Raw genomic sequence first — 21,184 nt, 5'->3', positions numbered from 1 at the left:
AGAGTTGATAAATTACTGCATCTTTAAATACCCAGTTTTACTACATGAAAACACATACCCTTCATAAGCAGGCTGCTGGTACAATGCTTACTCAGAAAATTGTGTGTACTTTTATACAACAATGCATTTTTCCTCACGTTATACCGACCTGATGGAAAATCTGCCTCCAGGTCCTGTTCCACATCACCTTTGGAGAACTGCTTCACTTCTGGATCTGGTTCTGGCAGGGCATTTGATCGTAAGGCATAGTGATTTAACTCATCCTCCCAGCTGTGCGGAGTGGACACTGCTTCTGATTCTAGATCTCCACTGTAAGTGCTACCTTGGTCTGTAATGAGAGTGATCAGATATACCATGTACTATAGGAAAGTGCAGACAAAAAGAGGAGTTTGCAAGAAAAGATACAGCAGGATCAAAATCCATTTGCAAAAAAAAAAAATCTAACTGACCTTTCTCAAATATCTTGGGGTCCAGGAAGAGCTCATGCTCAGATGTTTGAGATCCTTTAGAAAAAGAAGGAAATCTGTATCTACAAATGACTGACAGCTTACATAACTAATACAAAATACTTTGAACACCAAATACCTATATATTAGGTCATAATACTAACACACATGATGCGTCTTCTCCTCCTAGTAGCTCTCCTAACAGCTTTCTACCTTGGTCATGCTGTTATGGGAGAAGCAGAAATGCAGAACTAACCCATGTTTGCTTTTCCAAACGTTTCCATCCCTCCGCGTTTGTTATCTGAGTCATCTGTAGACAAGTGAGATACTTTGTTCATTTCTTTTCAGCTTGTTCCACTTCTATTACATGGGATGATCACTATCCAACACACTCTAACCTGCATCACCCTCCAAGAATCCACCATAAAAAGCCTGATAGGAAAATATTCTTGTAAAGCAGCTGCTCTGTCTTCTTGATTTTGACTCCTTCTGCTAATGCATGATGTACTGATCTGGAGATTACTACCTCTAGTAATCTGTTACTGTCAACAAAAGTCAAATCAGCACCTAGGATCAGGGAAAGGGAATGCAAAGACATTTAAACCACAGTCAGTGCTCAGTATCTAATGTGGGTTCTATGCTAAGCATAGCTCTACTGAATGTTGACTGCTAAACCTCTGTGAAATTACAAAAGCTTCAGAAAGGTGCAACTATAACCAGCACCTGAGACGGGAACTATGGAGGAACAGTAAATTAATCTTAAAAGAAAGTATGTTTTCAAAACAAAGAATATTGTACACAGAGGCAAAATTATCTCCAAATATATAGTTCAGCTGAATTCCCAGAAGGCCTCCTCATTTTAAAAGAGTAAGTAATCAAAATTGGTAAGACTATAAGCATTATAGTCCTGTCTAGGTTGGCACTTCACCTGCATGACCACTTTCATTGTGGAAAATAAATGTTGGTAAGACAACAGGACCATTTAACTTGGCATGCATACTTGGGAAGCAGCCAATATAGGACCCACATCTATTTCTCTATCTATTTTCTGTGATGAGAGGACCTTCATCTCACTGCATTTAGTTTCCTTTTTAGAAACACCGCGTACCACCATGAGAGTGTGTTTTTTCTTTCTCCTCATCTTCTGCAATCATTTCTGCCATCTGAAGGAGATCAGCTTCAAATGGATTTGTGGGAATCTTTTCCTTGATATCCTGAATAGTTTCAATGATCTTATCAGCATTATCCAGGGTAGTTGGGAAGAGCATGGGAACTGGTACCTATGGAACACGTGGAAAATATTAGAGCATGTTTGGGGGTGAAGGGAAACAGCAAATACACAAGGAGATTCCTCGCATTTAATCTTACATATACTTTAGGACTACTAAATTGAATTTTAAAATAACTCCAGGCTGGACAAGTTGTTTCATTTCTGCAATAACCCCAGAAATTGGTAGTTTTGTGTGACGATGCTTAACCAAACATGATGCAGTAAGGAAAGAAATGGCTTCAAGGACTCCAAATACCACTTGCATGACTAGTCACAAAACCCAAGGACATTGCTCTGTGTCCTGTTCAGAAACAAGACTGTAAACCACTTCTCTAGTGACCTGAAGTGTAACTTACAGGTACTGGCATCCCAAGTGGAACTGGTGTGTACTGAGTGTAGAGGTGAAGGGGAACTGGCACAAACACTGGTACAGGAACAGGTACCACAATGATCTGGGGTTGAACTTCTTCTTCTTCTTCTGTTATACCAAAAATAGAACAAAACAGAAATTGTTTAGCCATATGACTATCCAGTACACTCCAGAGTGTCCATAATTGTTTGGACTTCTGCTTGTAAATCAGTGTGCACAGTACCGCGTCTTGGTTCACAGTCATCTTTCACTTTAGCATTGTTGTAACAAGTATTAATACTACAATTTGGAAATAAACAGCACTGTGACTACATACACGAATGCTGGAAGGGAAGAGAGTAGAAATAAGTATTAAATACTGAGGTCTGCATCGGTGCGTTATTGCAATTATCTCACAACTAACTACAAGACTGTAAGAAGGTACAATTAAAAAACCAACTACAATCTTCCCACTTAACTTCATCTTCCTCACTGAGAGGTTTACATCAAGGCTAGATACCGCAAGCTCCTTCCATAGTAACAATGATGAAAAAAACACTCCTCAATGGCAATCTGGACTATGTAACAGTCTTTGAAGGTGTTTGTTTCCTCCCAGCCCTCCCACAGAGGGAGCTTAGAGCAAATATGAATCTAATGAAATGATCTTAGAAATAGGGACTTAATTTTCAGAAGTTCTTAGTATCTGTATCTAATAACTAAAGGAAAGTGAGAGTTGAAATAATCTTTGAAAAGTCACGCACTTCATTGAAATGAGCCTGCTCTTGTGGCTTGAGCTGTGAGAGCTAAGAACTCACAAATTCTGTCCTCAGGAAAACAAGTCCCCTCTATAGCCTTTTGCATGTCACTTAACCATTGCACTTCATTCCCCACAATTAAGATGATCACAGAATGCTAAAGATGAGTTAAAGCAAATCTCAAGATTCATCACATATGAAGCTTGACGGATTTTAAAGAATAGCAAATGTTTTACATCTGTAAGGCAAATTGCTACTTGGAAAATACCATACAACAATCTGAAAACCATTTAAGGTTTTAAAATATATTAAAAAATATTCTCTGTCACATAAATCATGCATTACTCTCTCAATTGCAATACAGACTTTTATAAAATGGGTAGGAGATTAGACACATACCTGTCTGGCATTCTTTGTTTTGTGTGTGAGGTTTGCATGAGGTGGCCTTAGTCTGTGTGATTGGCTTGCACAATAATGCTTTGTTTTTTAGAAGCCTAGGTGGTTGTGATGGTGGTAGCTTTAGGGCATCTGTCTGAGTACTAGCCTGTTTGGAAAAATACAAATGAGGGCAGAGTCAGTATTGGTTTGAAAGCTATCATAAGATTAGTATTTGTTCTCTACTATGGGAGGTTGAACAATTTACAACAATTTACAACTCCCCTTGCTGATAAAAATGATCATTTAAAAATTACTGCAAAAACAGCTTGCTAATGTATTTGGTGCTTTCTGGTCTTCACCTCAATTTATTTTAATCAAACAATAGGCTTTTTTTTTGGTTTTTTGTTAACAGTGCAGTGAACAAATCAGCAAGAATGCTTGGTTTCTGTAGTCAAATAACCTCTATAAACTTTTGACCTTGGAATCTTACTGATGGCAAAGATATAAAGAGGAGTTACGTTAAGATACTTTTGATGACTAAAAGTCTGGCTGATACAGATACCCAAAAAACTTAGTAAACTGATGTGAAACCACTGAAAAGAAATAAAAGTAAAAAGTGAACACAAATGCTGGTAGTATCAGTATCAAATCCTGATCACACACAGACTGACTCTTCATGCTTGCACTAATTTCATGTCCTGCTAACTGTAATTTTCAGTCATACATTCAAATAACAGGATCTATTTCATTAGGGAAAATTCATACTCTAATCCGTAAATGACACTTCATCTAAAAGCAAGTGTGTCAGTCTTTCAGAACCTAAGAGCTACATGATAAAATCTTCCTATTTTAAGAGTTGCAAGATGTATACCACATACCTCAGAGCTCAAGAACAGGAACTCTAGGAGTTATTCACAGGTAAGTGGTGACAATGGTTCCCCACAGCTCCGTTACCACACTACTAGGGAGTGGGGAAGGAAAGCTAAGCTGCAAGAGCTTGGTCATGTCAGCCCCAGCAGCCCGTGCTGGTCCCTTTCCTCCCATGCTAGTCCTTTTGACATCACATCCCACTTCTGGGTACGAAAGGTAGCCTCAAGTACAGAAGCCACACATGAACATCTCAAGAGCTACAATTTGACAAGCTTTGTCTTAAAACATCTAATCAATCTGTCAGTGGACACCAAAAGACTTTTATACCATACAAGTTCTATCCATTATAAAAAAAAATCTGCAAGCTGGATGAATTTTAAACCCCAACCACAACCAGGAAAAGCAGTTACAAAATGACGGTGCAAAATTCTTGGATACTTTACTTGTTATTGATACAATCTGGGCGAAAGTGAGAAAAAGAGTCTCTCGTAAAACTTACATCTCCTATTATTTTTGCTGTCACAGTAGGGACTGCACCTGTGAAGAAAAAAACATACAATAGCCTGTGTACTTATCATCAAGGACCATAACCCATACTCTGCCAAGGTCAAGAAAAAGAATTCCCATTAAACCTCATTCCCTGGTGTATGCACATAAATTTAAATCATTATTTACACCTAGGTAAAGGAAGGACAAAACTGTAACCATCTGCACTGATGTGAAGCATAATGAAGTGGCTGTTGTCCTCAGTGGCAAAGATCCCTGAACAAATATAAATGTTCAGGAATAGAGATTTAAAAATACAGGCATCATATTCAGCAGTCTTACCCTGTAAAACATTGTTGGAGTTAACCGTAGGCTGGGCAGCAGGGGTGCTTGCAAGGGACACCACATTTGCTATGACAGGGGTTGAGTCCTTTCTCAAAGAAGGAGGGCCTGATGAGGAAGCTGGTGCCATAGAAAGGTTTGCTGGACAGAGTGAAGAGAAGAAAACTAAAATAAGCAATAAGATACTTTATAAAACAGCATTTCTGAAAGAACACCCACCCTCCAGATTTATCTCCAAATGAGAAAGCCTGCTGTATGAGAAGGGAATCTAGGTGTCAAACTGCAGCGTTTCAGTTTAAATAGGAGCTGGTTCCACAAGCCAACTTAAGCTGTTTTCCAGTCACCGAAACATTTCAGAAGTTCACCATAGTATGAAAGCAGCTTTCTCTTTGTAACAGCATGTGTATTACAGCAGCACTCAGGAGACAAGAGGACTGGGTGCCTCACTGTGCTCGGTGCCAAACATACGTAATACAGGAGACAGCTACAGCTGAGATCCTGACAAACAATGAAGTGAATTTTATGAGGCTCTCACAGTGAAAGGAATTCTTAGGTTCTTTCCATTTGAAAGCACCATTTGTTACCACATTACCATGAATTACCACATTTCATCAAAAAATACTGTTCTGAGGCACCCCATTATCCTGGCAGCCCCCAGTTCAGAGAGATGCCCGGAGACCAGTTTTGCAAAGGCGTTGTTGCACTTGCTTCAGCTGAAGTTGCAGGCACACTTCTGGAGAAGCAGGCCCACCATACATTTTGCTATCCTTACTAACAGCCAAACGTACTGACAAGACCAGGAATGTCACATGGTATAGTTATGGGCTGAAAGTATAAAGTTACTTATATATTAATCAGGGGAAACAGCTCCCACCAATGTGAGCAGCAGATGTGCACAAAGCTGAAGAGCTGAATATGGCCTGGTGCATACCATAAACTTTCAGTTAATATTCTTTATTGCTGGTTGGGTACCTTACTGTTGCAGTCACCATCACTCAGTGGGAGGTTATGCCCCTCTTTAGGATCAGTGCTATTTCTGCCCTTTGTTTCGCTTCCTCTTCCTGACTTTGTGGGCCTTTCTTCCTTTCTTCCCTTTGCATTTCATTCCCTACAGAAACTCACAGTTCCTATTCCTGTGGGCTTCATTCCCACCCTCCTTCCCATTCCATCTGCTAAAATAATGAGCAAGGAAACAGCTACAACGCACATTAATCTTGGCCTTGATACTTCAAGAATCAACACTTGATGACATAGAAATGGCAACTCTTCATATGCCTATAGACTACACAGAACTGGCTATTTTAAGTGCATATATGGAAGTCTGTATTTACAACCATTAAGTCTACTAATTTCACCACTTAATTTTTTTTGTTAAATGAACATTAACATTCTACCGCATCTGGCTATGTGTTATCAAGTAGAGGAGACAAGCTAGGTATTTAACATGTCTTCAATAGATATCAGTACATTTTACCCCAATAAAATGGGCCTTTGTTTTATGAAAGTGATTGAAAAGCAAGTGCTTTTGTTTCATCTTCTTTAAAATCACAATCTAGGTTTGGTATATGAAGCAATCTCATTTCATACCTGCAGAAGTTTGAAATTGTCTAAAGTATGAGAGAGATGTAAAACTGAGCCCATTCAATGGCAAGAATATATACAAGATATATCTTAAAAAGTTCACTGAATTGAGTTTCCAACTAAATGTTCATATCACTATCATGCACACCAAAAGGCAATACTATTCCCAGCCTGTTTTACCTGTGTTGTTTGGGGGTGGAGGGTCAGAAACACTTTGCTGATTACAGAACAACAGAATACAAAGTAGATTGCAAAAATGCTTGATCTCCCCTTGCCATTTCATGGACTCACTGAGTTTACCTTGTCTCTTACAACCATCACACTTTGCCATCTAGGGAAACAGAGTGAGGGAGAAATTAAACACACTTGTAAACAGCAACAAAGAGTACGTGTACAAAAACCTCTTTGCACCTGGCTCAGCAAATATAGTGTAAAGAAATCTGTAAGGGTGCATCGTTTTTGCAGTGTAACAAAGCAGCAGAGTATTCAGTGCCTGTCTTCCCACAACCCATATTAGGTTTTCTCTATACAGAAAACTGCTACTCAAAAGTTAAGAAGGATTTACTCATCTCTCACATATATGCAATATATTCCATGGACACAGAAGTGAACTACAGGCAGTTCACACAGCTCCTAATATACAAACATTCTTTTGCTAATATGTTTATATTGTAGAGGATGCTATGTGAGAATATTGCTTACCTGGTAAAACAAAACTGTGAACTTAGACATGCACTCCTCTGAGCAAAATTCCTCCATTTTCCCCCCAAAGTGATTCTGGACCAGTTTGGGGGAAGCCTGTAAACAGTAACTGCACATTTTACAGTGGTTTCCCCAGCGCTTAGCCAAGTCATGTTTATAGAGCAGTTTACAACCTAAAACAAGAGAAAATAGCAAAAAACCAAAAACATCCTTCAATATCAAAATGACATTTGCTCGGCACTTCTAGTTCTTGTATTTAGTTATGTCTGTAATAATTTGTTGAAACATAGCATTAAAATGTAAAAGAAACACAAAGTTCTGTGTTTCTAAACCTAAAAACCAGTTTTCTAACCTAAAAAGATTAGGTTTCTCTTAGTATCACCGACAATTTTAAGGCAAAACACTTCTGACTTGATTTGTCTGAGACACAGTCTTGCCCTTTCTTACCTTCACTACAGAATGGTTTATCTATGCCTGAGAATCGCACCGTCTCCTTGATAATTTTCTCAATTTTGCAGTATTCACACATTGCCATTACACTGCTCCTCTTCTTATATTCATCACAGCAGGTCTTCCCACAGAACTGGAACATTTTACCCTGCAACACAGCCAGAATGTTTTGGTTTCAACATTTCAATGTTTCACATCCCAGATAATACATTTTAATTGTTAGTAAAAACTCAGAAGCATATTTATGCCCTTGGAAATCAACAACAGACAGCACTAGCAAATAAGTCTCCCCATTTAGCTTTATAACAAAGACAGCACAATTTTCTGCAGAAAGCCCTCACCAATGTGCTTTGTCCTGGAATTAAAAGGATCATCTCTGGGACCAAGAATCAGGAATGTGCTTACCTAGCCAGGCAATCATAGGGTTTGGGTTTTTTGGAGGGTTTTTTTTTCTGTTTTTAAGATCAAAGAGCTAGTATCAGTATTAATTTTGATAATGGTTAAATGATACCAAAATCAGTTCCAAATTCCTCCATAGCAGGTCATAGTAAGCAACAGAGCAGTACTGACAGACCACTGCATATAAGCTACAATTTCTTGGGTTTCTGGTGAGAAATACGAGCTTGAAAAGCCCTAATCTTTATTACCTTGTAGTCAAGCAGTTCTGGTTTGGTTGCAAACAATCTGTTACAGTGCTGACACCTGAGTTTTACAACAGGGCGGGCAAAAGTGACTTGCTGGGACTGGGCAGCCAGCCTCTGTAGACCAGCTGCAGCTGAACTGCTCATGGAGCTGGGGGACACAGTCGAGGTGGTGCCACCTGCCGATACCGTTGCCCCTGAGGGAATGCTTACAATGACTTGACCTTGCGACAGAGGTACCACTGAGGAGTTCATTCCTGCAGGCTTGTTGAACAAATTCTGCAGGAAAGCAAATTGAGGAATAGACTTTATTCTACAATATTACATATTTTACCCGACATCCCAGATATTTGCACCATCAATTTATTATTCTGTTAATTCAGCTAAGAAGAAATCCTAGATGTCACACCTGAAAAGCTACTACACAACTGTAGCTGCAAAAATTGCGTATGCTCCCATCTGACATAGCCAAGTGATACTGAGGGTTTGATGAAGTTTTACAGCTGTTGCATTGAACTTGAACACCTGAGGGTGAAACAGAAAAGAAAAAGTGATTTATGCAACATGAAGTTGTATTGCAGATAATTTTGCACTGTGCATACGAAAACAGAGAACCTGAATGACAAGCCAAGGTACACACAGAAGCCCAAGATGAAGTTTCTACAGATTCAGAAGCAGACACTGCAGCTGCGGTGCCTGTTGCTTGCCAGATCCTTTAATTAATCTCCCAGTATCCCTAGGATGTCAGTAAGCATTTTTCTATTTTACAAGAAAAATAGCTGAGAATATGTTTGCCTAGCTCAATGCAACATTAGGCAGAGGTAACTAAGCGAATCACCCTGGAGAACAAGGGGCAGAATAGTCACAGCAGTGGTATGGCATATGTCCACAGAAGTGGATTTGTCTAGCTGGGAAACCCACCAGCTGCACTTGCAAGAGCAGAAAATAGATTAAAGTTTATTATCATGTTTAAGCTCTCTAAAAACAAAGCTGAAATGGCTGTACTGTCACTGTTAGGTTTATCTATGGTAGAAAGTCCTTATGTTCCCATGTCAGCACCTCCCCTTAAAAAAAAAGCCACTTCCCACCCTCCCAAAAAAGAATACCAGCCTTAACTTTCAAGACAAATTAAGTTTGGATATGAACTACATGAAATCATGCTAAAGAAGCAAAAGGATAAACTTACCTGCAGAAGTAACCATTTTTACTCTATACGCTGACAAGCAGTTAACAGAGCAAAACAGTTCCGTTTTTCCCAAGTTATTTGTGCTCTCTATCATCTCGGCTGAAGATCTCAAAGATTTACACAGGGCGCAAGGTGTAATTTTAGCTGACTTCTGTGGAAACATGGAAATCCATCATTCATTTGAAACTTAGTATTTTTATTAACCTGGAAATTAATCGCTAACATAAAACGTGTATAAAAGTGACTGCCAGTGCACTTGAAACAGCACTTATTTTACAGCTGTATTATTTATGATGTAGATATACTTATTTGAGTTCTCCAGTATGCTTGCTATATTCATACTTTGACCACCTGAGACTTGGGCTATCTCTCATTCAGGGTAAGCGCTACCTTTGCAGGCCCATTTAAACAGTACCCAGGCTGTCAGGGCGAAGGCCTCCAAGTGCAAACAACACTACGTGTTGTAATAGCACATATCAAGCACCTTGTATCAGACGACTTCAACTTTTTGCTGAGCAGTAACATTTTGCTTATGATTTTTAATACATCAGCTATGTATGTAAGCAATATTCACATTTAACAGATGAGAAAACAAGAAACAGAGAGAAGCAGGTTCCCTGAAGATGTATTTGGTAGCAAAACTGGGAAGAGATATATCTCCTAGTAATAATCACACTTTTCAATCTATGGTCTACAGACTACATTTTAAAAGAGACACAAAAAGAAGCCTACCTTTCATAGATACATTTTCTGTGTTTACAACAGTAAAAGGTTTTTGAGGTCTTTAAGTTTGGAAAAAACTTTGAGAACTAATGCACCAGATCATTTTCTTATGACAGCCTTAAAAATGCACTTTGTTCTATCAACAGCTATTCCAGATCTTCACAGAAGGACAGAATAGAGTATATGTTTTTAAGGATTTAAAAACACCCACAAAACCCCAGAAATTATCAGAATGTATCTGACAATTGAGTTGAATGCTGTTTAAAAACCAATAAAAAATAGATTAACCTTATAAACTTTGAACGTACTGTATTTTCAGGAAGACTAACATATATGGGGTTTTGATGTGAGATGCAAAAGCAGCATGAAAATCCTCTCCTTTCCAGCTTATTTAATTTAATTTCCAGATTTGTTTCAGAGGACAACTAATGTTGTAGGTAATTTTCTGGATGAAATACTTGAACCAGATTTTTTTTTTAATTCATTAGGCCTTTCTTGGCCTAAGTGGCCTGAATAATGGGGCAGCAGAGTCAAGTCACAAAATGAAGTTACACTATCTTATCAGAGGGCAATTTTTCCTAAAGTAATTGCATTAAAATAAGTCAGTCAAAAATAATTGAGCTATTATAATAAATTAAGGCGCTCTCAACTGCTCAGGTCTTTAAGAGGCTCCATTATAATAAAAATTAAAATATTAAAAATTTACAAATGAAAATCAAAATTATCAACTAATTATTACTTTTCCTCTCCACTTAATTCAAATGCTACAATTTAATAGAGAATACTCAAACAGGGAGCATCTCAAAGGCTGAAATAAGTCACAGTGGACTGCTGTCGAGTGGTCCCACTGTGGCTTCTCTCACACTGGAATACTCTGGTAGCCGGTTCGGTGGTAAGGGAAACAGAGCAACGTGGTTGGGCAAAGATTAAGCAGCAAATGGCAACAGGAGTTATCTTAGACCAAGATAGTAACTGAAATAATCAACTAATAGATTGTGTGTTTCTTAAAACACTCAAACTCTAATCAAAGACATATTTTTAATATTCTGTCAAAATATACCTGCTTGTATGCTGTCACACATGTTGAACTGCAGAACTTCTTTGACTGTCCCTCTATTTGAAGCATGTGACATTGGCCAGAGCCACTGTAGCAGTACCCTCCACAATTCTCACAGCAGTTCATGGTCAAGTTGTTAGCTGAGCGGAACTTGGAGAAGCAGGCATCGCTGCAGAGCTTGTGTACAACATTCTGGTAATTCACTTCGTGTCTAATCTGGAAGAAAAGAAAGAATATATAACAAGAATAGAAAGAATATGTATGTTCATCTCTGAGACAGCAAGTTGTCCTGATCTAAAGGAAATTCAAACGACAAAGTAGTTTGCAATTACCACTGCATTCTTCTGGCACATGCTGCACTTGGTTGAAATGCTGTTAGTATGAATAGTAACAACAGGTTTCCTTTTCAGTTCATATGTAGAAAGACAAGACTGGCTGCAGAAATCCTTACTGGAGTTTGTATTGTCAAACTGGGCAGTGATTACATCCTTTGGATTTAGAATGTCTCTATGGAAAAAAGAAAAACAAACAGAGATAAAGAATTAATGTTGGTTTCATGTCAACTTGCTGTCCTTTCTTTTTCTGCAGACTAAACATTCTCTAGAAGAGGGTGGAATCATTTAATTTAAAGCTTTTCTTTTTGCTGATCTAAGTACCTGACTTCATTTTTCTTTTCCTATTAGGAAAATAGTTAAGAAGTACAATTCTCAAGTAGATATTTCGTGAAACATTTTGTACCTGGACTTAGGAGTGGCCTATAAATACATCAAGCTGTATCATTAAATCTTTTCAAAAGGAACTGGGAAAAGATAACTGTTTTGCACAGTCTTTACTAAAAAAAATTTAGAAAGCAGGATACGTGGAATAATTCCCTTTAACAATGAAAATACCAATCATAATGGGGTAGGGGAGCAAAAGGGAAAAACGAAAGGTCACAATTTCTAATCACCACGTACTTCAGTCCAAAACAGTCTGACTAGTATTGTAACTTTCCATCTCTTATCTCCCATCTATAGTTTTGTTTATTTGTTGCTCTATTTAACAAACTGAACTTTCTCCTTATTTCTTCTTTCTTTTGAAACAGTCACTCATAGAAAAGTTTCAAAGCCCTTAAGTCAAAAAAACTAGGAGGAAATATTTATATCATTTTCTTGGTTGGAAGAATACCTCCTTCTCACTTGTCTTGTCAGAGGTAAACCATTTTCAACAGAATAAATACAAATTACAGCCAAGACTGCTAAACTTTATTACAAGGCCTTTTCACACTGAGACAGCAAGTGAAAAGAGTAATTAATTGAAGTCTCAAGTTTAAGTTCAGTTGACCTTGTAAAACTGAAAGTAATAAATGTGTTGTTGAAGAAATGATGAACAAAGCAGCATTCCTTTTGCAAAGTAACTTTCATAACCAAAAAATACATATGAATAATTCTCCATAAACAGGCTAGCACAACCAGTCTGCAAAGTTATTTATTTGCCTCAAGTTAATGGTATAGTAATATGACATCTTAAAGAGCCAGCCACAAAGGTCTCCTTTTGCTAATTTGGACATAATAATACAAATTAACACAAAATTTTAATAATTAAAATGTTTTTAAGAGCTGAAGATTCAGGCCTGTGTTTCCAACAGGACTGTGGAAAATGTAGATCTTTTCTAAAGAATTTTTTCCAAGTAGCCTCACAAAAGCACACCTCACCTTTCCACTCTAGGCCTAGGCAGAAAGTAACTGATTTGGGTGCTGAAATCCCAACTACCCAAAAAACTCAATTCTTAATAAATTTAATCTCTCTACATCTTATGAAAGCAGCAGTGATGTATTTTGAAGAGCTAAGACCTATAGGAATCTAAGCTCACAGAATGGAGCCAGACTGGAAAGTTAAATTTTTTTTAGAATCTAAGGAAATATCCTGCCTTGAATATATTAATTTACCCATGTTTTATTTCATTTTAGGGATTCAGTAAATCTATTTTCATCTAGAAGAAAGAATATATAAAATATTTTTTGAAAATGTACTCTTGTTAGTGGTTTTGAGAGTGCAACGATATTTTAAAATGGCAGGAAAATGTAGTACCTTTTGAAATACAGTTTTTCATATTTGGCTCATTTAAATCCAAAAAAGACAAGATGCACACTTCACAACAGAGGCTTTTAAATCTATGTGTATGTAAAATCCAATTAACGAAATGGAACTGAAAGCGGGCAGACCAATTAACAAGGAACAGTATCGGCCACGATTTTTTGAAGTGAAGCGTTAACAGAAGCAGGCATTACAGAAAGAGCGTGTTGCGTAAAAAGAGAATTGAAGCCTTTCATTATCTGCTTGAATATCAATTATTACTAGAACAAATTAAAACACTGTCCTACTTTGAGCAGCTTGAGCAGGTTTTCTTGGTAGAAGCTGGTGGGCGAGAAGCTGGAACAGTGTATCCAGTGAGGCACAGTGTGGAGCAGAAGAGCTGGGTAGAGCCTTTCCTCTGGTATGCAGTTTGCCCCTTCTGCAGGATTTTTTTACAGCCAGAACAGGAAACCCGAACAGCTGTGGTTGGAACTGAAGGAAGCATTTTACTCATGCCAGAGGATGCCACAGCAGGCTGGAAACCTGATGACAGCTGTGGAGCTAAAAAAAAAGAACAGAGAAAACATAGAGTAACCGTTATATATGTATTGCACATAACTCACTCCTGTGCAGGGGGCATGCACAAAGCCTATGACTTCATTTGGGCTGTCAGAGTCTAAGGGAGAATTAAATAGCAGATGAACTCGCCATAAATACATGCCCTGTGCTGGTTTTCTGCATAGTAGATTGTTTCAGCTACTCTTAAGACTGAGAATACACTTTTAATGTCCCTTTCACATTCAATTTTCCTTTGCCTCAAAAATACAATTATTTTTCAATCTCTGAATTTCATTGTCTCTAAAACAAACTACTTGTTTTCCTACTGGGGTCAGACATAGCAAACGAAATACAGAATAAACTGCAAGACTATTTGCAAAGGTGACATATTTTACAGATTTAAATAAAGTTAGTCTTGCCTATTCCTTACCAAGAGGACTGCCACTGACTGAAAATACAGCACTGATTTTCAGCTCCCCTTCCTGAGTTTTTGGCTGTTGGCCGTACTCCTAAAACAAAGGGAAAGGAAAAGGAGAACAAATACACACATGTAATAACAGGTTACACGATTTCCATTCTTTCATAATGTTGTATTGAATCTTAAGGAAGAGTGAGTGTCCTAAGCCTGCTCCAAAGGCCAGGTTTACAGATGTTGCTGTACGAACACCACACACAGAACCTGCTCAGAGGTTCACAGCAAACTACAACTGAGGGTGTCGTGTAGAAATGGAAAAGCACGGCAGCCTGGTGCATGCCCCTTTCCAGCTGTACTCCAAGACACCTCAGAATTCAGCCAGACAAAGCTTAAGAGAAATCTCTGCTTTCCTCTCACACAAACTTTCCACCTAGAAGTGCTTTGCAGTCCTTGCCCCTATCCTGTGAAACAAGCTTTATCTTCACATTCATAGATGGTAATAATGAAACAGAGACTGGGACCTAGATGGTGAGAAGCATTCAGTATTTAACCATGAGTTAAGTACCTTGGGGGAGCCTAACGTGAAGCTTCGCAGCAGACCAAAGCTGGCACCACTAGAGCCAGACCATCACAGTCCCTGCTCAGACTGGCTTTAGTGAGAGGGGAATAACCTCACACTTTCTACACGATGAGAAAATCCCTACAGACAGTCGCTTGTGGAATAGCTGACATACTATAAATTACTAGCTTACTCCACAGCAGCTATTCATACTTTGACACCATGCTTCCTGCCCGTGCTCTCCCTAGAAACCTGAACCACAAAGCAGCTTGTAACACTCTACACGTAAATCTTAATAGGCTGAAAAGCATAATCTCTTGGAACTACAGAGATGATAAGATTTAACCTACTTACAGTCATTTGAGAGTAGTGAGGGCATGATGTCATGTTATGACTGAGCTAAATTCACAGTTGCTGTCTGGCTGCAAGGTAAGCCAATTCAAAAATCACTAAGCAAAATTAAGCTCTCACTTCTCAGTGGCAGTGAACTGCTCCCTCAGCTTAAGCCATCTCCTAAAATCACACACTAACATCCAGGTAATACATGCTTAAACTTAACACTTCTCTTACTCCTGTGGGAAAATTAAAAGTTTCTATACTAAGACAACCAAACTATTTCTCAACAGGTTTCCCAGGAGAACAGGCAATGGTATTTGTTCATCATGTGAACCATCAGACTGAAACATTCAAAACTCAAGTAAGAGAAGCTTTTAGGCTGTGTATGGGCATGCTGTGATGACGGGTTTTAAAGCACCATTTTTTTTAATATTACAATTTAAAAACTAGTTATTTGCAGACACACGGTTTTTTAAGCATTTTAACTGCAGTTTTATCCTTTGTCAATACTAGTACGAGAAACAGAGGCAAATCCTGACACCAACTGTGCATGATCAAGCATAGTTTCACAGCAGTGTAACAGTGTTGAAAGCCAAGAACCTTCAGCTCCAACTATCGGTTACAGTAAGAAATGCTCTTATCTTTCAGGATGCATGAAAAAAACGAAAAACCCCACATTCATTTCAAACTAAAGCAAAACAAAATGAACCTTCATCAGTTCTCATACTTTTCCAGTATCAGGCAGAGTTGATAATTACAGGATTTTACTCCAGGAATTAATATTTTGAACAATACGATATTTGATATTTAAATTCTTCAAGTCTTCACTTTTACTTATTAATATGATCTTTGATAACCACAGACATCTTGCATTGCATTCCACACAAATCCACACAGCAGATGCCATCTTGGGAGGACAAAAGAATAGACAGATTTAACTAACCTACACATGGTTCGACATTATATACGCTTGAGAAAAAAAAAAAAAACAAACAATCTCACAGACATTGAACAAATCAGAAGGGCAGTGAAATCTGAATAGTTTCAAATACTTAGTCTACCTCTTTATTTTATTAAGTCAAGAGTATTTTGGGAAAAGAAGAAAAAACGTTGGGAAGACAGGCCCAGAGAGAAGAGGAGATTTAGCAGAAGTACACAGAATGACGCCAGAAAAACTAACGCCCGCACAGGAACACCAGCACTCTCGTGTCGATGCAAGTGGGATGAATCACCTTGGGAAGCTTTGCACACCTTTAACTGCATGTAAAGTTTGGCATGTAACCCAAATATTAGCAGTGAGGAGACACGAATTGCAACACAGATCATTTCCCTGGTGTCACACAGCAAACCAGTGGCAAAGAGACCGGTTAGAGCTCAGCAATCCTTGCCCTAACACCACTCAATCCATAGGTCAGACTTTCTCCATTTTGCAATTACTGAACTTTTACCTGTATTGTCATAAAAAATGTCAGTCTCAAATGAGAAAGTCACTTAAACACATACTTAAATTGATTTCACTGATATGTACGTATTTAAATGCTTTGCTAAGGTAAGACCTCTAAGAGTTAACTTAAAACAAGAACAAACAACGAACCACTGTACTCGCAAAAATAACCTTTAAGAGGGAAGTAGCAGGAATAGCACTGTTTCAACTACACATCGCTAACTGTGACTACTCACAAAGTATTCAGTAAAACATGATTTACATTTTATTTCCTAGTGAGACTGAGTTGAGATAAAGTGTCTACATTGCCACAGATTTAATAATGAAAGTTTTACAGCACTTTGCTTTGTCTCTAACTGAAAAGCAAAACATTTTCCGTGACATGGTAACATGACATCAAAAAGTTGGGGGTTTGGGTTTCATGGTAGTATAAGAGGGAAAAATCCTTCTACTAAACTATGTTCTTCAAGTTAAATTTCGGTCAATAAACCAAATAAATTGCTGAATTTATGTCCAGCTTATGCGGTCAGCTGTCAGACCAAAATGAGAAATGCAATGGGAAACTTACCTCGGAATTATCAGGTTCATCTTTAATTTTGTCTAATAGTCCCTGCTGTGGGGCCATAGCTTTATCATATTCGTCATCCAAAGGCTCCTCCTTAATTCTAATATTTGGTGCAAAGGAATTCCCCAGCTCTTGTCCAATAGATTCCTTACTAGAAAATAGGTAGCTAGACTCCTGAAACAATAATATGAAAAAGAATTCACCCTCCTGCATCTGCCATTAGGAGCTGGGCTGCTGCCAAGGGGAGTTTCTGTTGCAGACCAAGAGAAATGGGTCCTGCCACTGGAAGGTGGGAGAAATGATGGGCAGTAGCTGCTGCCTCCACCTCCCTGCAGCACCCTCTGCCATCCCACCCCCAATCCTTTTCACTCCTCTGGACAAAGCAGAAGCCACCCAGCTCTCTAAGTTGGTTGTCAGTAGGGGCATTCGGTTGTTTGGGCAGTGTCTCCTGTTGATACAGCTGTTCCCTGTCTCATCTGGAAAAAAGGCAGCAGGTCAGATGGATGCATCCAGGTCTAGATTCGGCTCACCAGTCAGTCAGACCATGCTGAACATGAAAGTGGCTATCAAAAGAATCCTCAATCCAAAGAGAGGGTCAGCAAAATTTTACGAAATTATATGCACTGTTTAAGTAGCAAAGATGTCTAAGAGTCAGAAGATCGGTTTTCTTGATACTCAAATTTACACTCAAATACAAAATACGTATTTTGAATTATTCCAGTATATTGCTGCACTTGCAAAAGTGTTTGAAAGATCTATAGCTTACCCTGAAGTTAGTTTCTGGAGTTTGTGGCGCTAACTGCGTCCGTAATGTTTCTTCTACTTGATTATGAACTGAGGAAAACATATACATCAAATATAAATGAATACAGATTCCAATGCATTTCCTTTAAAACTATCTAAAGTCTCATACTGATCCCCAACCCCATAGTCTGACAGCACCTCAGAAGTATTAAACTACTCCCTTTCTCCTCCCTGCAAATAAGATGGTAATTCTTAAAGAGAATTGACATTTTTTTATTATTCTACTGGGTCATTATTTTCCCATTCCAGAAAACTGGTTGTAAAATTCTGAGGCATATTGTTCATTAAGAATTTTCTACACCCCAGTGGGTTCTGAACTCTCCCGTGTTTCGACATTTAAATCAGAAAATATTTTTCAGAGCAACAACTTTCATCCTTTTCTTTGCTGTTCCGGTCTTTTGCCTTTTCCCCCCTTCTCAGGAAACAGTAGCCTATGTTTTTTTAGCACGTATCTTATAAAAATTCTGGATTTGCCTGGATACTGGATGCTGCCTATGAGCATTTACTATTGCTGTTTCAATTACTGACTGCTCTACCTGAGGCTGCACAGCTTTCAGCCACAATCTTTTAACTGTAGGTATTTACAATTTTCTGAAATATGTCTTTTGCACAGAAATATTCTTCACTTGATTTCTACCTGAAGATAAAAGTAAAGAGACACCTTTAACTCTTCCTTATTTTAAAAACACCTGTATTGCTTCTCTATCATTTGTGCAACCTGGAAGCACTGATTTTAAGATGCTGTTACTAAACATACAGATATTTAAATATCAGAATTGTAAGCTGTGAATCTGAACAAGTCGCCAGGAGGCTCTCACTTGTTGGCCAACCCTCTCTCCATACAGTCTTCTGAATAAAATTAAATTGCATATTCCAGCCTGGTTATTCTTAACTCCTTCATTCACTGTTCTACTATAACTTTCAGAGCCTGGGAAGTCAAAAACAAGTGTGTGGGCATCAAGACTACTGGTGACTGTCAGGCTCCCTCAAATGAGAAATGGATTACAGGCATCTTTGGTTCTCTCCATGTTGGCTGGACAAAGTCCAAGACACAAGAATCCGAGGAAGGAGCGCAGTCTCCCAGGAAAAGCAGATCTCAAGTTACTCTCTGGCTTACTTCCTGCAGACACTAATACATTTCTAGCAAGCCTCTCCGTGATGCCACTATCAAATGCATACTGCTTTAAATACATATACTTTAAGGAAGAATTGGTACTTTGCTCAAAAAAATCTTTCCTGGCCATCAGCTTAACCTAAACTTCATCATCTTTTCTTTTAAGGAGTTCCAAGGTCTATAAAAAACAGTGAGAATAAACAAAAGGAAGCCTGAATTGTCACCCAGCTTGGTTTAGTAAACCACAACAACAAAGGATATGTTGAGGCTTTGAAACAAGCTGTGGAGGATGAGACCCCTCCTAATGCTGCCAGGCCCTTTTGCAAATCCTAGTCCTAATACAGAGTTCATTGTATTTCAGGGTTCTTTATAAAATGCTTCCCTACACACAGCTATGCATATTCTCTTCAACAAGACGATGTTTTTAATAACTAGCCCTATTGCTAATTTCTGTCTAGTTCTTTCTTCCTCTTTGCTGGGTAGCCAGGTCTACGATGTCAACAGTTACCTGCTTTGTCAAGAAAACTGCTTTTCAATCTAGAATCCATATCTTTAGGGATTTTTTCCAACCGTTTTTCACGTTCTTGAAAATGTCCTTCTCTATTCTTGTCCTTTGCTGAAAAAGTCTCTTTGCCATTATCTCTCGTTATGCTAAAATCTTTTCGAATTGATTTAAATACAGGGCCCTGCTCAAATGGTGAAGTGAGATCCTTTTGGATTGCATTCTGAATCTGAATTTCTTTTTCATTGTCCAATTCATGTTCTGTAACTCTCTTGCCCTCTTCCAGATGGTCTTCATCATGAATTGCTGAAGAAAGAGTGTCTTTTGGAGTGAAATTTTGATCATCTTCGTTGTCGCTCCCAACAACAGGTATGCCTGCAAGATCCCCAGAGTTCAGAAAATAATCATCATCATCATCATCCAGCAGTGAGTTTTCAGATCCTGTTCGATTCTGTATTCCGTAAGATATGCTGTCGAGGGCAGGTGTTAAGTTGTGGTCAGTGTCCTCAGACATTTCTGCATCCAGAATTTCACCACCTAGGGGAAAAAAAAGCCATAAACAGTCAGAAAATTCACCAACTTCATGTGTAACAAAGGACAAGTGTAAGTGTCCTTTACTAATCTGTCTGATGCTGTAATCCTTGAATACTCTAAGCCTTCTTGGGCCAACATTACTGATAAAACATTGCTGACATAAGAAACAGTTCTGTCCCACTCGCCACACAGTGAAGCAGAAGCTAAACTGAGTAAAACTAACCAAAGAAAGAAAAAACATTAACTTCATTTCATCTTATTTGTAACACTTGTGGAGAAGGCAATGCAGGGAGGGAATGAGTAGCAAAGGCTAGGAGAAAGTCTTTTTCAGAAGCAATGATACTTCTAAGAAATGTTTTGTGAAACTACGGCCTTATATAAATAAATAAAAATACTTACATTTTTCTGTAATATCAAATACCGCATCAGATTTATCTTCAAACTGTAAAAAGGAAAGCACTATATCATTATCTTGGTCAGCTGCCATGTACTTTGCTAAAAAGTATCCGATCAAAACCAAAACCAACAAGAAGGATCACAATTCCTCCTCTTTCCTTTCTTGCCCCAAGCAACGTTCTACGAATTAAGACTGTTACATTACTGAGAAGTCACATTCACCCTAACAAGTTCAGAAGTATACAGAAAAAGCACACAATGAAAATTTAGAATTAGCGTTGCTTCCCAGAGAAGGTGGAGGAGAAAGGAGAGGGAAGGGAATGTCAAAATTTTCACTTCTACATGAGATACTTGTACCAGGTCAAGGTCATAGATTCTGCCCTCTCTGATGCTCTATGAGCCTTCATTTCCTCTGAACGTTATAAATGGAAAAATAGCAGCATATACAGCTTCCACTGACGTGGGCTGCACAGATCCAAAGGTTTCATCTCTCTAACAGGGAATGTCCCCTTTCCAGGAACAGTGAAACGTAATGCTTAACTTCCTAACAGTAATGAGACAATGAGCGCCAGCATGAGCGTAACCAAAGAAGAACAAGATGATGACTCTTGAGTGCTGTACAAAACATCTGTTTACATTAAACATTCTCTGACAGACGTTAAAGTT

At 38.4% G+C, this 21,184-nt stretch overlaps 1 protein-coding gene across 1 annotated transcript in view; it reads right to left on the bottom strand.

The window, feature by feature from the left end:
• The window catches only part of ZMYM4 (zinc finger MYM-type containing 4), a 44,308-nt gene that overhangs the window by 11,013 nt on the left and 12,111 nt on the right, over positions 1 to 21,184 (bottom strand). The window contains exons 2-22 of the mRNA XM_050909764.1: positions 20,522 to 20,564; positions 19,595 to 20,125; positions 17,935 to 18,002; positions 17,172 to 17,342; positions 14,280 to 14,358; positions 13,600 to 13,852; positions 11,569 to 11,743; positions 11,240 to 11,452; positions 9,457 to 9,607; positions 8,680 to 8,795; positions 8,277 to 8,549; positions 7,627 to 7,777; positions 7,180 to 7,352; positions 6,658 to 6,808; positions 4,897 to 5,037; positions 4,568 to 4,605; positions 3,220 to 3,364; positions 2,073 to 2,191; positions 1,555 to 1,726; positions 450 to 503; positions 149 to 328 (exon numbers count right to left, since the gene is read on the bottom strand). Coding sequence (XP_050765721.1) covers positions 149 to 328; positions 450 to 503; positions 1,555 to 1,726; positions 2,073 to 2,191; positions 3,220 to 3,364; positions 4,568 to 4,605; positions 4,897 to 5,037; positions 6,658 to 6,808; positions 7,180 to 7,352; positions 7,627 to 7,777; positions 8,277 to 8,549; positions 8,680 to 8,795; positions 9,457 to 9,607; positions 11,240 to 11,452; positions 11,569 to 11,743; positions 13,600 to 13,852; positions 14,280 to 14,358; positions 17,172 to 17,342; positions 17,935 to 18,002; positions 19,595 to 20,125; positions 20,522 to 20,564 — 3,397 coding nt within the window. The remainder of the gene's footprint in view (positions 1 to 148; positions 329 to 449; positions 504 to 1,554; positions 1,727 to 2,072; positions 2,192 to 3,219; positions 3,365 to 4,567; positions 4,606 to 4,896; positions 5,038 to 6,657; positions 6,809 to 7,179; positions 7,353 to 7,626; positions 7,778 to 8,276; positions 8,550 to 8,679; positions 8,796 to 9,456; positions 9,608 to 11,239; positions 11,453 to 11,568; positions 11,744 to 13,599; positions 13,853 to 14,279; positions 14,359 to 17,171; positions 17,343 to 17,934; positions 18,003 to 19,594; positions 20,126 to 20,521; positions 20,565 to 21,184) is intronic.

The sequence above is a fragment of the Gymnogyps californianus genome, chromosome 22, assembly GCF_018139145.2.
Source record: "Gymnogyps californianus isolate 813 chromosome 22, ASM1813914v2, whole genome shotgun sequence".
NCBI lineage: Eukaryota > Metazoa > Chordata > Aves > Accipitriformes > Cathartidae > Gymnogyps > Gymnogyps californianus.
This window is presented reverse-complemented; position numbering and strand designations above follow the sequence as displayed.